At 38.1% G+C, this 15,502-nt stretch overlaps 1 protein-coding gene across 1 annotated transcript in view; it reads right to left on the bottom strand.

Annotated features, from left to right (window-relative positions):
- The window catches only part of LOC106095279 (uncharacterized), a 959,813-nt gene that overhangs the window by 663,263 nt on the left and 281,048 nt on the right, over nucleotides 1-15,502 (bottom strand). The window contains exon 2 of the mRNA XM_059370295.1: nucleotides 6,880-7,103. Coding sequence (XP_059226278.1) covers nucleotides 6,880-6,895 — 16 coding nt within the window. The 5' untranslated portion in view covers nucleotides 6,896-7,103. The remainder of the gene's footprint in view (nucleotides 1-6,879; nucleotides 7,104-15,502) is intronic.

Below are 15,502 nucleotides of genomic sequence, written 5' to 3'. Positions count from 1 at the left end.
AGCTGCCATATAAACCGATCTTGGATCTTGACTTCTTGAGCCCCTTGAGGGCGCACTTCTTATCCGATTTGACTGAAATTTTGCACGTGGTGTTTTGGTATCACATCCAACCACTGCGCTAAGTATGTTTCAAACCGGTCCAGTTTTGATATAGCTGCCATATAAACCGATCTTGGGTCTTGACTTCTCGAGCTTCTTAAGGGCGCAATTCTCGTCCGATTTGACTGAAATTTTGCACGTGGAATTTTTGTGTCCCTTCCAACAACTGTGTTAAGTTTGTTTCAAATCGGTTCATAATCTAGTTTAGCTGTCACATAAACCAATCTTGGATCTCGACTTCTTGAGCCCATAGGGCACGCAATTCTCACCCGATTGGGCTTACATTTTGCATGAGATGTTTTTGTTATGACTTTCAATAACTGTGCTAAGTATGGCACAAATCGGTACATAACCTGATATAGCTGCCACATTAACCGATCTGGGATCTTGACTTCTTGAGCCTCTAGAGGGCGCAATTCTCATCCGATTTGGCACAAATTTTGTACAACGGCTTCTCTTATGACCTTATCCGATTGAACTGAAATATTACACAATGACATCTACAATGTTCAGCATTCATTTATGGTCCGAATCGAAATATAACCTGATATAGCTCCAATAGCACAAGAGTTCTTATTCAGTATTCTTTGTTTGCCTAAAAAGAGATACTGCGCATAGAACTCGATAAATGCAATCCATGGTGGAGGGTATATAAGATTCGGCCCGGCCGAACATAGCACGCTCTTACTTGTTTTTTCTTTCTTAGAAACCACAAAATCTTTAACTTATCAAATATTCCATGCAGACATTGTGCCCTATTCAGCATTCAAAGACTTTCCTTTATTGTTCGATTTAATAGAATTATGGTAATTTTTTATGTCATCGCCCTAACGAAAACGTTTTTTCTTTTGCCATTCAAGTGAAATTTTCACAAAAAAAGCATAAACAAAAAAAAAAAGTAGGAAAAGGCTTGTGATGGCAAAACTGCATTTGAAGCCTTAATTTCATTTTAAACTCGTTAGACAGGAGCGTCTATCATACGTTCAAGAATGCAAAAAAGTAAAAACGTCTTAAATTGGGCATTGCCAAACTTTGGATAACCAACACCATGGATAAACTAACCATCCTCTTTTGTAACAATTCCACTACCATATAAACAGTAATATGCAAATGGGAGCTGGTCTATTTCAAATTTGATTCAGGTCCCAAGAACTCTTATGCAAGTCACCGTTTCAGCGAAATCGGTTAACAAATCCGCTTTTTATGGGACTAAGACCCTAAATTAAAAGATCGGTCTATATGGCAGCTATATCTAAATATAGTCTGATCTGGACCATATGCTGGTCGGATGACGGAAGACTCAATACAAGTGACTGTGTCAATTTCAAGCAAAATCGTATTATAAATGTCGCTTTTGTGGGCTTAAGATCCTCAATCGGCAGATTGTTTTATATGACAGCTATATTTGAATAAATACCGATCTGAACCACATTAAAGTCCGATAACGGGAGGCTTTAATCAACTCAATATTTAAAATTTTGAGCGAAATCTGATCATTATTGATGTATTTATGGACTCAAAACCCACAATCGGCAGATCGGTCTATATGGCAGCTAAATCTAAATATTGTCCGATCTTGACCATATTAAGGTATAACAAGTAAAAAGGCGTTGGATACCCACCACCTCGGGTATATATGTAAACTACCTTTCATCAAAATCCAGTGAAGTTGCATACCTTATGTCCCATAGCAGTTAGATCGAAATATGATCCGATTTGGACCAAATACTAATAAGTACAAGTCATTGTTCAATTGTGTATAACAAAATTGTGGTCTTTTTAGTAGCTATATCTAAAAATAAACCGATCTAAACAATATACAACATGGATGTCGAAAAGCCTAACATAAGTCAATGTGTCAAATTTGACCGATCTGTGCCATAATGCAGAACTATGTCAAGGTGTTTAACTTAACTCATTGTCTCAAATTTCGGCGACATCGGACAATAAATGCGCCTTTTATGGGCCAAGACCTTAAATCGGAGGATCGGTCTATATGGCAGCTATATCCAAATCTGGACCGATCTGAGCCATATTGACGGAGGATGTCGAAAAGTCTAACACAACTCACTGTCCCAAATTGCAGCAAAATTGGATAATAAATGTGGCTTTTATGGGCATAAGACCCTACATCGGAGGATCGGTCTATATGGCAGCTATATCCAAATCTGGACCGATCTGATCAGAATTGACGAAGGATGTCGAAGAGCCTAACATAACTCACTGTCTCAAATTTCAGCAAAATCGGATAATAAATGTGGCTTTTATGGGTCTAAGACCCTAAATCTGAGGATCGGTCTATATGGCAACTATATCCAAATCTAGACCGATCTGGGCCAAATTGACGAACGATGTCGAAGGGCCTAACCCAACTCACTGTCCCAAATTTCAGTAAAATCAGATAATAAATGTGGCTTTTATTGGCCTAAGATCCTAAATCGGCGGATGGGTCTATATGGGGGCTATATCAAGATATAGTCCGATATAGCCCATCTTCGAACTTAACCTGCTTATGGACTAAAAAAGAATCTGTGCAACATTTCAGCTCAATATCTCTATTTTTAAAGACTGTAGCGTGATTTCAACAGACAGACGGACAGACGGACGGACATGGCTAGATCGTCTTAGATTTTTACGCTGATCAAGAATATAAATACTTTATAGGATCGGAAATGGATATTTCGATGTGTTGCAAACGGAATAGCAAAATGAATATACCCCCATCCTTCGGTAGTGGGTATAAAAATATATATATTTTTTTCAAGTTTTTTGCCTGTTAGGTCGAGATCATTAAATTTTACAATTTTCGTTTGTTTCTCTTTCGAGATGGGCTCAAGGATCGGAAATGCAAATTGAAAAGGAAAGCCAAAGATAGCAACACACACCAACCACTATGGGACGCATTTTTGTTAGAAGACTTTTTAACCATATTAGGTGTGATGGCTTCAAGTGTCGTGCGTTGCTCCGGGCTCCGCCGAATTTTTAATTTTTCAAGTTTTTTGCCTGTTAGGGCGAGATCATTAAATTAAAAATTCGGCGGAGCCCGGCCATGATTCAAACCTGGTCACACGGAGTAACAGCGTGAACTATTGCCGTTGTCTTAGCTTTCGAAGCCATCAATCCAACTTCCAACAGATGGACAAAATCATGTGTGGCCAGGATTCGAACCTGGGCGCACGGAGCAACAGTGTGAGCTATTGCCGTTGTCTAAGCGTTCGAAGGCATCAATACAACTTCCAACAGACGGACAAAATCATGTGTGGTACAGAAGAAGTGTAATTTACCATAGTGGTTGGTGGGTGTTGCTATCTTTGGCATTCCTTTTCCATTTGCATCTCCGATCTTTGAGCTCGTCTCGAAAGAGAAACAAACGAAAATTGTAAAATTTTATGATCTCGTCCTAACATGCAAAAAACTTGAAAAATTGAAAATTCGGCGGAGTCCGGCCAGGATTCGAACCTGGGCGCACGGAGTAACAGCGTGAGCTATTACCATTGTCTTAGCATTCGAAGCCATCAATACAACTTCCAACAGATGGAGAAAATCATGTGTGGTACCGAAGAAGTGTAATTTACCACAGGCAGAATGTCTGCCATTACACAAACGGCAGTAGCTCACGCTGTTGCCCCGTGTGCCCAGGTTCGAATCCTGGCCGAGTTCCGCTAAATTTTTAATTTAAATATCTCGCCCTAACAGGCATAAACTTGAAAAATTAAAAATTCGGCAGAGCCCGGCCAGGATTCGAACCTGGGCACACGGACCAACAGCGTGAGCTATTGCCATTGTCTTAGCGTTCGAAGCCATCAATGCAACTTCCAACAGATGGACAAAATTATGTGTGGTTAGGAAGAAGTGTAATTTACCACAGACAGAATGTCTGCCATTACACAAAAATAAATGCATTGGAAAAAGTACAGCTAATAAGCAGGGTTGTCGAGCTTGGTTAATGTGGCAATTGTATCATAGATGCGTTTTTGCAGTTAATACGATTCAAATACAACATACCAACGCACCACCTTTGAAGCCATCGAACCTAATATGGTTGAAAAGTCTTCTAACCAAAGACGAAACGCGTCCCATAGTTGTTGGTGTGTGTTGCTATCTTTGGCTTTCCTTTTCCATTTGCATCTCCGATCATTGAGCTCGTCTCGAAAGAGGAACAAACGAAAATTTAAAAAAATATATAAAAACCGAGTAAAACGGTATTGAGTTTGGCCGGGCCAAGCTTTGGCTATCCACCTCCTCGAATATATTTATATATTATCCACCTTTCGCCATGCTACGGTGAAAATGCATCATATAAACCCATTGCACCTATATTTAAATAAAGTCCAATCTCCACCACATTCAGGTTTGCTATGTAAGGGTCTAACACAACTCATTGTTCCAAACGCACCGGTTAAAAAATTCATCTTTTATGGGCCTTAAAGCTTAAATCGGGAAATAGGTATATGTATATTGCAGCCATATCCAAATATAGACCGATCTGAGCCATATTGAACATAAATTTCGAGCAGCCTAACACAACCCTCTGCGTCAAGTTTCATCGAAACCGAGTAATAACGTATTTTTATTGTTCAATGAACTTAAATCGGGAGATCGGTTCATAAGCCATTTATATCCAAATCTGTAGCTATCTTTACCACACTCGGTACGAATGTCGAAGGGCCTAACAAATCTCATTGTGCTACATTTCAGCGAAATCGGTTGATAAATTCACCTATTATGGTCCTAAAACCTTAAATTGGGAGATCAGTATATATGTCAGCTACATCCAAATCTGAACCGATCTAGGTCGTATTGAACAGGGACGTCAAGGAGACTAACATAACTCGCTATACCAAATTTCAGCGAAATCGGACAATAAATACGCCTGTTATGAACCAAAGACTTTAAATTGAGAGATCGGTATATATGGTAGTTATATCGACGTATAGACAGATCTTATCCAGTCTATTTCAGTACGAAAGTCGAGGGGCCTAATGCAACTCAATTTGCCTAATTTCAACAAAATGGTTTCATAAATTCACCTTTAATGGGCCTAAAGCTTGGCAGGGGAGATATGTATATAGCAGCTATATCCAAATCTGGAACGATCTGGCTAAAATCAATCAAATTTATCAGGGAGCCTCACATAACTTACTGTTACAAGATTCGAAATCGTACAGTAAATATGCTTATTATGGGCCCAGCTATATTAAACTCTGGACTGAATTGTCAACAGGCCTAACACAACTCACATTTGAGCGAAATCTGATAAAATAACAAGTAAAAGCGTGCGTTCGGCCGAGCCAAACCTTATATACCCTCCACCATGGATCGCATTTGTCGAGTTCTTTTCCCGGCATCTCTTCTTAGGCAAAAAAGGATATAAGAAAAGATTTACTCTACTATTAGAGCGATATCAAGATATGGTCCGGTTTGGACCACAATAAAATTATACGTTGGAGACCTCTGCAAAATGTCACCCAATTCGAATAAGAATTGCGCCCCTTGGGGGCTCAAGAAGTAAAATAGAGAGATCGATTTATATGGAAGCTGTATCGAGCTATAAACCGATTCAGACCATAATAAACACATATGTTGATGGTCATGAAAGGATCCGTCGTACAAAATTTCAGGCAAATGGAATAATAATTGCGACCTCTACAGGCTCAAGAAGTCAAGATCCCAGATCGGTTTATATGGCAGCTATATCGGGTTATGAACCGATTTGAACCTTACTTGACACAATTGTTGAAAGTAAGAATAAAATACGTCATGCAAAATTTCAGCCAAATCGGATAGGAATTGCGACCTCTAGAAGCTCAAGAAGTCAAGTCCCCAGATCTGCTTATATGACAGCTTTATCAGGTTATGAACCGATTTGAACCATACATGGCACAGTTGTTGTATATCATAACAAAATACTTGGTGCAAAAAAAAATTCATTCAAATCGGATAAGAATGGCGCACTCTAGAGGCTCAAGAAGTCAAGACCCAAGATCGGTTTATATGGCAGCTAATAAGAAGTATTGTGCAAAATTTCAAGCGGCTAGCTTTACTCCTTCGGAAGTTAGCGTGCTTTCGACAGACAGACGAACGGACGGACAGACGGAAGGACATGGCTAGAACGACAAAATGTTGCGACGATCAAGAATATATATACTTTATAGGGTCTCAGACGAATATTTCGAGTAGTTACAAACAGAATGACGAAATTATTATACCCCACAATGGTGGAGGGTATAAAATGTGGATTTAATGGATTTAATTTAATTAAATCGGCAGATCGGTCTATATGCGGGCCAAATCAGGATATAATCCGATATAGCCCATCTTCGAACTTAATCTGCTTATGGGCAAAAAAAGAATCTGTGCATAGATTCAGCTCAATATCTCTATTTTTAAAGATTGTAGTGTGATTGCAACAGACAGACAGACAGATGGACATGGCTAGACCATATTTGATTTTTACGACGATCGAGAATATATATACCTTATAGGGTCGGAAAAGAATATTTCAATGTGTTTCAAACAGAATGACAAAATGAATAAACCCCCACACTTCGGTAGTGGGTATACAAAATTTAAGAAGCCTTTTAATGATGTTAGAGAAATCTGAGGCACAGCAAGACCCTTATAAAAATATTCTCATTTCGTCATTAAATCATTTCTAAAGTGTCATGATTTTTATTTCCCAAATTTGCTTAAAATAACAAAACAAAGAATACCTTTCTACAAAGATCCTACAAATTTAAATTTTTTTATATATGCTTAATCAAATTCATAATAACTTACCTTTTTGGTAATTCATGTTGGACTTCAGTTTGCGATACACCTTGCTTAAAAATTATCAACACGATCTTCCAAAATAGTGGTCATTAAAACACAAAAATTCCGTTCAATTTAGTTAAGAGAGCACAAATACACAGCAATGGACATTTACGATTTTTTATATTTGAATTTTACACATAACACATCAATTTATTTAATACAAATATTCACTCAATACACAAAAAGATCTGAAAATAAAAGAAAAGAAATTTGAATAGATTATAATTTTGTAGAATAAAGTAAATAAAAAACAAGTAAAAGCGTGCTAAGTTGGGCCGAGCCGAATCTTATATACCCTCCACCATGAACCACATTTGTCGAGCTCTCTTCCCGGTATCTCTTTTTAGACAAACAAAGGGCAAAAGAAAACAGTTGCTATGTTATTGTAACAATATCAAATTATTGTTAATTTCGGGCCATAATTGAATTGAATATTGGAGACCATAGTAGAAGTCATTGTGTAAAATTTCAGCCAAATCTAGTAAGAATTACGCCCTTTAGGGGCTAAAGAAGTAAAATAGGGAGATCGGTTTATAAGGGAGCTGTATCAGGCTTTAAACCGATTCCGACCATATTCGACACTTCTGTTAAAGGTCATGAGAGAAGCCGTTGTACAAAATTCCAGCCAAATCGGATAATAATTGCGCACTTTAGAGGCTCAAGAAGTCAAGACCCAAGATCGGTTTATAAGGCAGCTATATTCGATTATGGACCGATTTGAACCATACCTAGCACAGTTGTCGGAAATCATAACAAAACACCTCATGCAAAATTTCAGCAAGATCGGATATGACTTGCTCCCTGTAGACGCCCAAGAAGTCAAGAACCAAGATCGGTTTATATGGAAGCTATACCAGGATTTGGACCGATTTCAACCATATTTGGCTCAGTTGTTGAAAGTCAACAAAAAACCTTATGCAAAATTTCAGGTAAATCGGACAATAATTGTGCCGTCTTGTGGTTCAAGAGTCAAGACCCCACATCGGTTTACATGGCAGCTATATCAGGTTATGAACCGATTTGAACTATTCTTGGCACAGTTGTTGAAAGTCATAACAAAACACGTCATGCAAAATTTCAGCCAAATCGGATAATAACTACGCCTTCTAGTTGCTCAAGAAGTCAAGATCCAAGATCGGTTTATATGGCAGCTATATCAGGTCATGGACCGATTTGAACCGAACTTGGCACACTTATTGGATATCGGAATAAAACACGTCGTGCAAAATTTCATTCTTATCGGATAAGAATTGGGCACTCTAGAGGCTCAAAAAGTCAAGACCCAAGATCGGTTTATATGACAGCTATATCAGGTCATGGACCGATTTGAACCGAACTTGGCACACTTGTTGGATATCGTAATAAAACACGTCGTGCAAAATTTCATTCTGATCGGATAAGAATTGGGCACGCCAGAGGCTCAAGAAGTCAAGACCCAAGATCGGTTTATATGGCAGCTACATCAGGTTATAGAACGATTTGAACCAAACTTGGCACAGTTGTTGGATATCATAACAAAACATGTCGTGCAAAATTTCATCCCAATCGGATAAGAATTGCGCACTCTAGAGGCTCAAGAATTCAAGACCCAAGATCGGTTTATATGGTAGCTATATCAAAACATAGACCGATATGGCCCATTTACAATACCAACCGACCTACACTTAAAAGAAGTATTTGTGCAAAAAATTCAAGCGGCTAGCTTTACTCCTTCGAAAGTTTGCGTGCTTTCGACAGACAGATGGACGAACGGACATGACTATTGGGTTGCCCAAAAAGTAATTGCGGATCTTTTAAAAGAAAGTAAATGCATTTTTAATAAAGCTTAGAATGAACTTTAATCAAATATACTTTTTTTACACTTTTTATCTAAAGCAAGCTAAAAGTAACAGCTGATAACTGACAGAAGAAACAATGCAATTACAGAGTCACAAGCTGTGAAAAAATTTGTCAACGCCGACTATATGAAAAATCCGCAATTACTTTTTGGGCAACCCAATAGTTCGACTTAAAATGTCATGACGAGCAAGAACATATATACTTTATGGGGTCTTAGACAAATATTTCGAGGAGTTAAAAGCAGAATGACGAAATTTGTATTATCCCGTCCTATGTTGGAGGGTAAAAAAACAATAAAATTTATGTATCAACCAATTCTTTGTATACAACTTTAAAATTGCAAACGAAAATGCAATTTTTGACACCTTTTCAAATTTTAATTCATTTAGTGCTTTAAATTTTGTGTTAAAAATTTAAATACTCTCAACGTCGTTGTGGCAGCATTCAAAAATCCCCTTTTTGCAAAAACTTCCTCCAAATAACTAAACGGCGAATAGTACTGCACATGTCCAAATAATTTTCGCAGTCCTATTAAAAGTATCCCAACTTTGTATGCTAACCACGGCATGTGTTGATGTCAAAACGATGACATGTCACGTCATTCACATGCAGCTAAACTAACTAAAGCTCAAATTTAGAAAAACCCACATCCCCTACATATAGAAAGTAAAGAAAACAAAAAACAAGTAAAAGCGTGCTAAGTTCGGCCGGGCAGAATCCTATATACCCTCCACCATGGATCACATTTGACATGTTCTTTGACCGATATCTCTATATAGACAAACAGAGGATAATCGATAAGTATTGCTATGTCATTTCAGCTATACCAAGTAATGAACCGATTGAGGTCATACTTGGTATATTAAAGGTCATACAAAGGTCATCAGATCAATATTTCAATGTGTTAAAAAAGGAATGACGAAATTAGTATACCCCCATCCAATGGTGGAGGGTATAAAAACATTTTCAAACTTGCTCTCATATAAAATATGCTCTTCGCATACCAAGAACAAGAACCAGAGCAATTTCAAATTTAACTTCCTCAAGAGGCAAAGTAACAAGCAAATTGTTTAATTCCCACCAACGACAAGTGGAAAAGTTTTGCGGTGACAATTGAAAATTGTTGCCAAATGTAATGAATTTTTGAAAAATTCATACTCAACTCTCTGTGACCACCTTCTGCTGACAAAAAACGACAAAACGAAAAAAGCTGCATAAACCAAACAATAAAACATTTTTTACTGCAACTTCTTTTGCCAAATAACAATTGGCCAAATATTAAAAAGTTGTTGTCCATTGTTATTGCATTTGCTTTGGTTGCCTTGTTCACAGAGCAACAATTTTTCTGAGCAATTAAATGTTGAAAATTATTTGGTGGTTCTTTTTTCACTGCAGTCTATGCCGGCTAAATAGAAGAGAGCAATTTGAAGTTACTAAAACTTTTTGTTTGTCAGATATTATGTAGGACTGAAAAACTGTCAAAAAGTCCGTGTCACAAAAGGTACATCAGAATGTTTTCGAAGGTAAAACGCTTATAATTAAAGTTAACAAGAGGCATACAATTTATCTCAATAGCTTCCAGGCCGACAAATTTAACCTAAGTTGCTCTGAAGCTTAAGATTAGAAACAAAAACAAGTAAAAGCGTGGTAAGTTCGACCGGGCCGAATGTTATATACCCTCCACCATGGATCGCATTTGCCGAGTTCTTCTCCCGGCATCTCTTCTTAGGCAAAAAAGGATATAAGAAAAGATTTGCTCTACTATTAGAGCAATATCAACATATGGTTCGGTTTGGACCACAATTAAATTATGTGTTGGAGACCTGTGTAAAATGTCAGCCAATTCGATTAAAAATTGCGCCCATTGGGGGCTCAAGAAGTAAAATAGAGAGATCGATTTATATGGGAGCTGTATCGGGCTATAGACCGATTCAGATCATAATAAACACGTGTTTTGATGGTCATGAGAGAATCCGTCGTACAAAATTTCAGGCAAATCGGATAATAATTGCGACCTCTAAAGGCTCAAGAAGTCAAGATCCTAGATCGGTTTATATGGCAGCTATATCAGGTTAGGAACCGATTTGAACCTTATTTGACACGGCTGTTAAAAGTAAGAATAAAACAAGTAAAAGCGTGCTAAGTTCGGCCGGGCCGAATCTTATATACTCTCCACCATGGATCGCATTTGTCGAGTTCTTTTCCCGGCATCTCTTCTTAGGCAAAAAAGGATATAAGAAAAGAGTTGCTCTGCTATTAAAACGATATCAAGATATGGTCCGGTTCGGAACACAATTAAATTATATGTTGGAGACCTGTGTAAAATTTCAGCCAATTCGTATAAGAATTGCGCCCATTGGGGCTCACGAAGTAAAATAGAGAGAACGATTTATATGGGATCTGTATCGGGCTATAGACCGATTCAGACCATAATAAACACGTTTGTTGATGGTCATGAGAGGATCCGTCGTACAAAATTTCAGACATATCGGATAATAATTGCGACCTCTAGGGGTCAAGAAGTCAAGATCCCAGATCGGTTTATATGGCAGCTATATCAGGTTATGAACCGATTTGAACCTTATTTGACACAGTTGTTGAAAGTAAAAATAAAATACGCCATGCAAAATTTCAGCCAAATCGGATAGGAATTGCGCCCTCTAAAAGCTCAAGAAGTCAAATCCCCAGATCTGTTTATATGACAGCTATATCAGGTTATGGACCGATTTCAACCATACTTGGCATAGTTGTTGGATATCATAACGAAATACTTCGTGCAAAAATTCATTCTAATCGGATAAGAATTGTGCCCTCTAGAGGCTCAAGAAGTCAAGACCCAAGATCGGTTTATATGGCAGCTATATAAGGTTATGAACCGATTTAAACCATACTTGGCACAGTTGTTGGGTATCATAGCAAAACACTTCGTGCAAAAATTCATTAAAATCGGATAAGAATTGTGCCCTTTAGAAGCTCAAGAAGTCAAGACCTAAGATCGGTTTATATGACAGCTATATCAGGTTATGGACCGATTTAAACCATACTTGGCACAGTTGTTGGGTATCACAACAAAACACGTCGTGCAAAATTTCATTCCAATCGGATAAGAATTGCGCACTCTAGAGGCTCAAGAAGTCTAGACCCAAGATCGGTTTATATGTCACCTATATCAAAACATGGACCGATATGGCCCATTTACAATACCAACCGACCTACACTAATAAGAAGTATTTGTGCAAAATTTCAAGCGGCTAGCTTTACTCCTTCGGAAGTTAGCGTGCTTTCGACAGACAGACGGCGGACGGACATGGCTAGAACGACATAAAATGTCGCTACAATGAGGAATATATATACTTTATGGGGTCTAAGACGAATATTTCGAGTAGTTACAATCAGAATAACGAAATTAGTATACCCCCCATCTTATGGTGGAGGGTATAAAAAACAAAATGGAAATAAATATACGGTAAATATGTTGCATAATAGAGTTTGTATTTAAAGAAAATATTGACATTTTTATACCCTCCACCATAAGATGGGGGGTATACTAATTTCGTCATTCTGATTGTAACTACTCGAAATATTCGTCTGAGACCCTATAAAGTATATATATTCTTGATCGTCGTGACATTTTATGCCGATATAGCCATGTCCTTCCGTCCATCTGTCTGTCGAAAGCACGCTAACTTCCGAAGGAGTAAAGCTAGCCGCTTGAAATTTTGCACAAATACTTCTTATTTGTGAAGGTCGGTTGGTATTGCAAATGGGCCATATCGGTCCATGTTTTGATATAGCTGCCATATAAACCGATCTTGGGTCTTGATTTATTGAGCCTCTAGTGTGCGCAATTCTTAACCGATTGGAATAAAATTTTGCACAACGTATTTTGTTGTGGTATCCAACAACTGTGCCAAGCATGGTTCAAATTGCTCCATAACCTGATATAGCTGCCATATAAACCGATCTTGGATCTTGAATTCTTGAGCCTCTAGTGTGCGCAGTGCTTATCGGATTGGAATGAAATTTTGCACGACGTGTTTTGTTATAATATCCAGCAACTGTGCCAAGTATGGTTCAAATCGGTCCATAACCTTATATAGCTGTCATGTAAACCGATCTTGGGTCTTGACTTCTTGAGCCTCTAGAGGGCGCAATTCTTATCCGATTCGAATGAATTTCGGCACTTAGTATTTTGTTATAATATCCAACAACTGTGCTGAGTATGGTTCAAATCGGCTCATAATCTGATGTAGCAATTATTACCCGATTTGCCTGAAATTTTGTACGACGGATTCTCTTATTGCCATCAACATACGTGTTTATCATGGTCTGAATGGTCTATAGCCCGATACAGATCCCATATAAATCGATCTCTCTATTTAACTTCTTGAGCCCCCAATGTGCGCAATTCTTATTCGAATTGGCTGAAATTTTACACAGGTCTCCAATATATAATTTAATTGTGGTACGAACCGGATCATATCTTGATATCGCTCTAATAGCAGAGCAAATCTTTTCTTATATCCTTTTTTGCCTTAGAAGAGATGCCGGGAAAAGAACTCGACAAATGCGATCCATGGTGGAAGGTATATAAGATTCGGCCCGGCCGAACTTAGCACGCTTTTACTTGTTATACCCACCACCGACGGATGGGGGTATATTCATTTTGTCATTCCGTTTGCAACACATCGAAATATCCATTTTCGACCCTATAAAGTATATATATTCTTGATCAGCGTAAAAATCTAAGACGATCTAGACATGTCCGTCCGTCTGTCCGTCTGTCTGTTGAAATCACGCTACAGTCTTCAAAAATAGAGATATTGAGCTGAAACTTTGCACAGATTCTTTTTTTGTCCATAAGCAGGTTAAGTTCGAAGATGCGCTATATCGGACTTTATCTTGGTATAGCCCCCATATAGACCGATCCGCCGATTTAGGGTCTTAGGCCCATAAAAGTCACATTTATTATCCGATTTTGCTGAAATTTGGGAAAGTGAGTTGTGTTAGGTCCTTCGACATCCTTCGTCAATTTGGCTCAGATCCGTCCAAATTTGGATATAGCTGCCATATAGACCGATCCTCCGATTTAGGGTCTTAAGCCCATAGAAGCCAGATTTATTATCCGATTTTGCTGAAATTTGGGACAGTGAGTTGTGTTAGGCCCTTCGACATCCTTCGTCATTTTGGCTCAGATCGGTCCGGATTTGGATATAGCTGCCATATAGGCCGATCTCTCGGTTATAGGTTTTGGGTCCAAAATAGCGCATTTATTGTCCGATGTCGCCGCAATTAGGGACAGTGAGTTCTAGGCCCTTCGACATCCTTCTTCAATTACACTCAGATCGATCAAGATTTGGATATAGCTGCCATATAGACCGATATCTCGATTTAATATTTTGGGCCCAAAAAAGGAGCATATATTGTCCGATGTTGCCGAAATTTGGGACAGAGAGTTAAGTTAAGCCCCTCCACATATATCTGCAATTTGGTCTAGATCGATCAAGATTCGCATATAGCTGCCTTATAGACCGATATCTCGATTTAAAGTCTTGGCCCCAAAAAAGGCGCAATTATAATCGGATTTAACAGAAATTTGACACATTGAATTATGTCAGGCTTTTCGACATCCATATTGTATATGATTCAGATCGATTTACTTTTAGATATAGCTACTAAAAAGACCAATATTTTGTTATACATAATTGAACAATGACTTGTACTAATTAGTATTTGGTCCAAATCGGATCATATTTCGATATACATTGCTATGGGACATAAGGTTTGCAATTTTCACCGAATTTTGATGAAAGGTGGTTTATATATATACCCGAGGTGGTGGGTATCCAAAGTTCGGCCCGGCCGAACTTAACGCCTTTTTACTTGTTTAAATCGATTTACAATCATAATTTTGATAAAATGTTGGAAACTAGTACAAAAACGCAACGTCAAGTCGGCGTAGAAAAAATATACATAGAAACAATAAGGGGAAAACTGACGAAAAATTCTGCAAGAGTATATCGGAAACCTTTTATGACCAAATTTTACTGTCGATGGGTCACTTTCAGGGTCTAGCATAAAAAAATTAAAGTATATTCATCCATTTTACAGTTGCAGAAAAATTTTGAGAATTTTTTAGATTTTGAAACAAGCCAAAGCGTACTAAGTTCGCCCCGGCCGAATCTTAAATGCCTTCCACCATGGATCGCATTTGTCAAGTTCTTTTCCTGGTATCTCTTTTTAGGCAAACAAAGGATAAAACATAACAAGTAAAAGCGTGCTAAGTTCGGCCGGGCCGAATCTTATATACCCTCCACCATGGATCGCATGTGTCGAGTTCTTTTCCCGCCATCTCTTTTTAGGCAAAAAATGATATAAGTAAAGATTTGCTCTGCCATTAGAGCGATATCAAGATATGGTCCGGTTTGGACAACAATTAAATTATATGTTGGAGACCTGTGTAAAATGTCAGCCAATTCGAATAAGAATTGCGCCCTTTGTGGCCTCAAGAAGCAAAATAGATAGATCGATTTATATGGGAGCTGTATCGGGCTATAGACCGATTCAAACCATAATAAACACGTACGTTAATGGTCATGAGAGAATCCGTCGTACAAAATTTCAGGCAAATCGGATAATAATTGCGACCTCTAGAGGCTCAAGAAGTCAAGATCCCAGATCGGTTTATATGGCAGCTATATCAGGTTATGAACCGACTTGTGCCTTATTTAACATAGTTGTTGAAAGT

The sequence above is a fragment of the Stomoxys calcitrans genome, chromosome 1 (assembly GCF_963082655.1).
Source record: "Stomoxys calcitrans chromosome 1, idStoCalc2.1, whole genome shotgun sequence".
Lineage (NCBI taxonomy): Eukaryota > Metazoa > Arthropoda > Insecta > Diptera > Muscidae > Stomoxys > Stomoxys calcitrans.
Note: the sequence above shows the minus strand (reverse complement) of the source record. Positions and strands in the feature narration are given on the sequence as shown.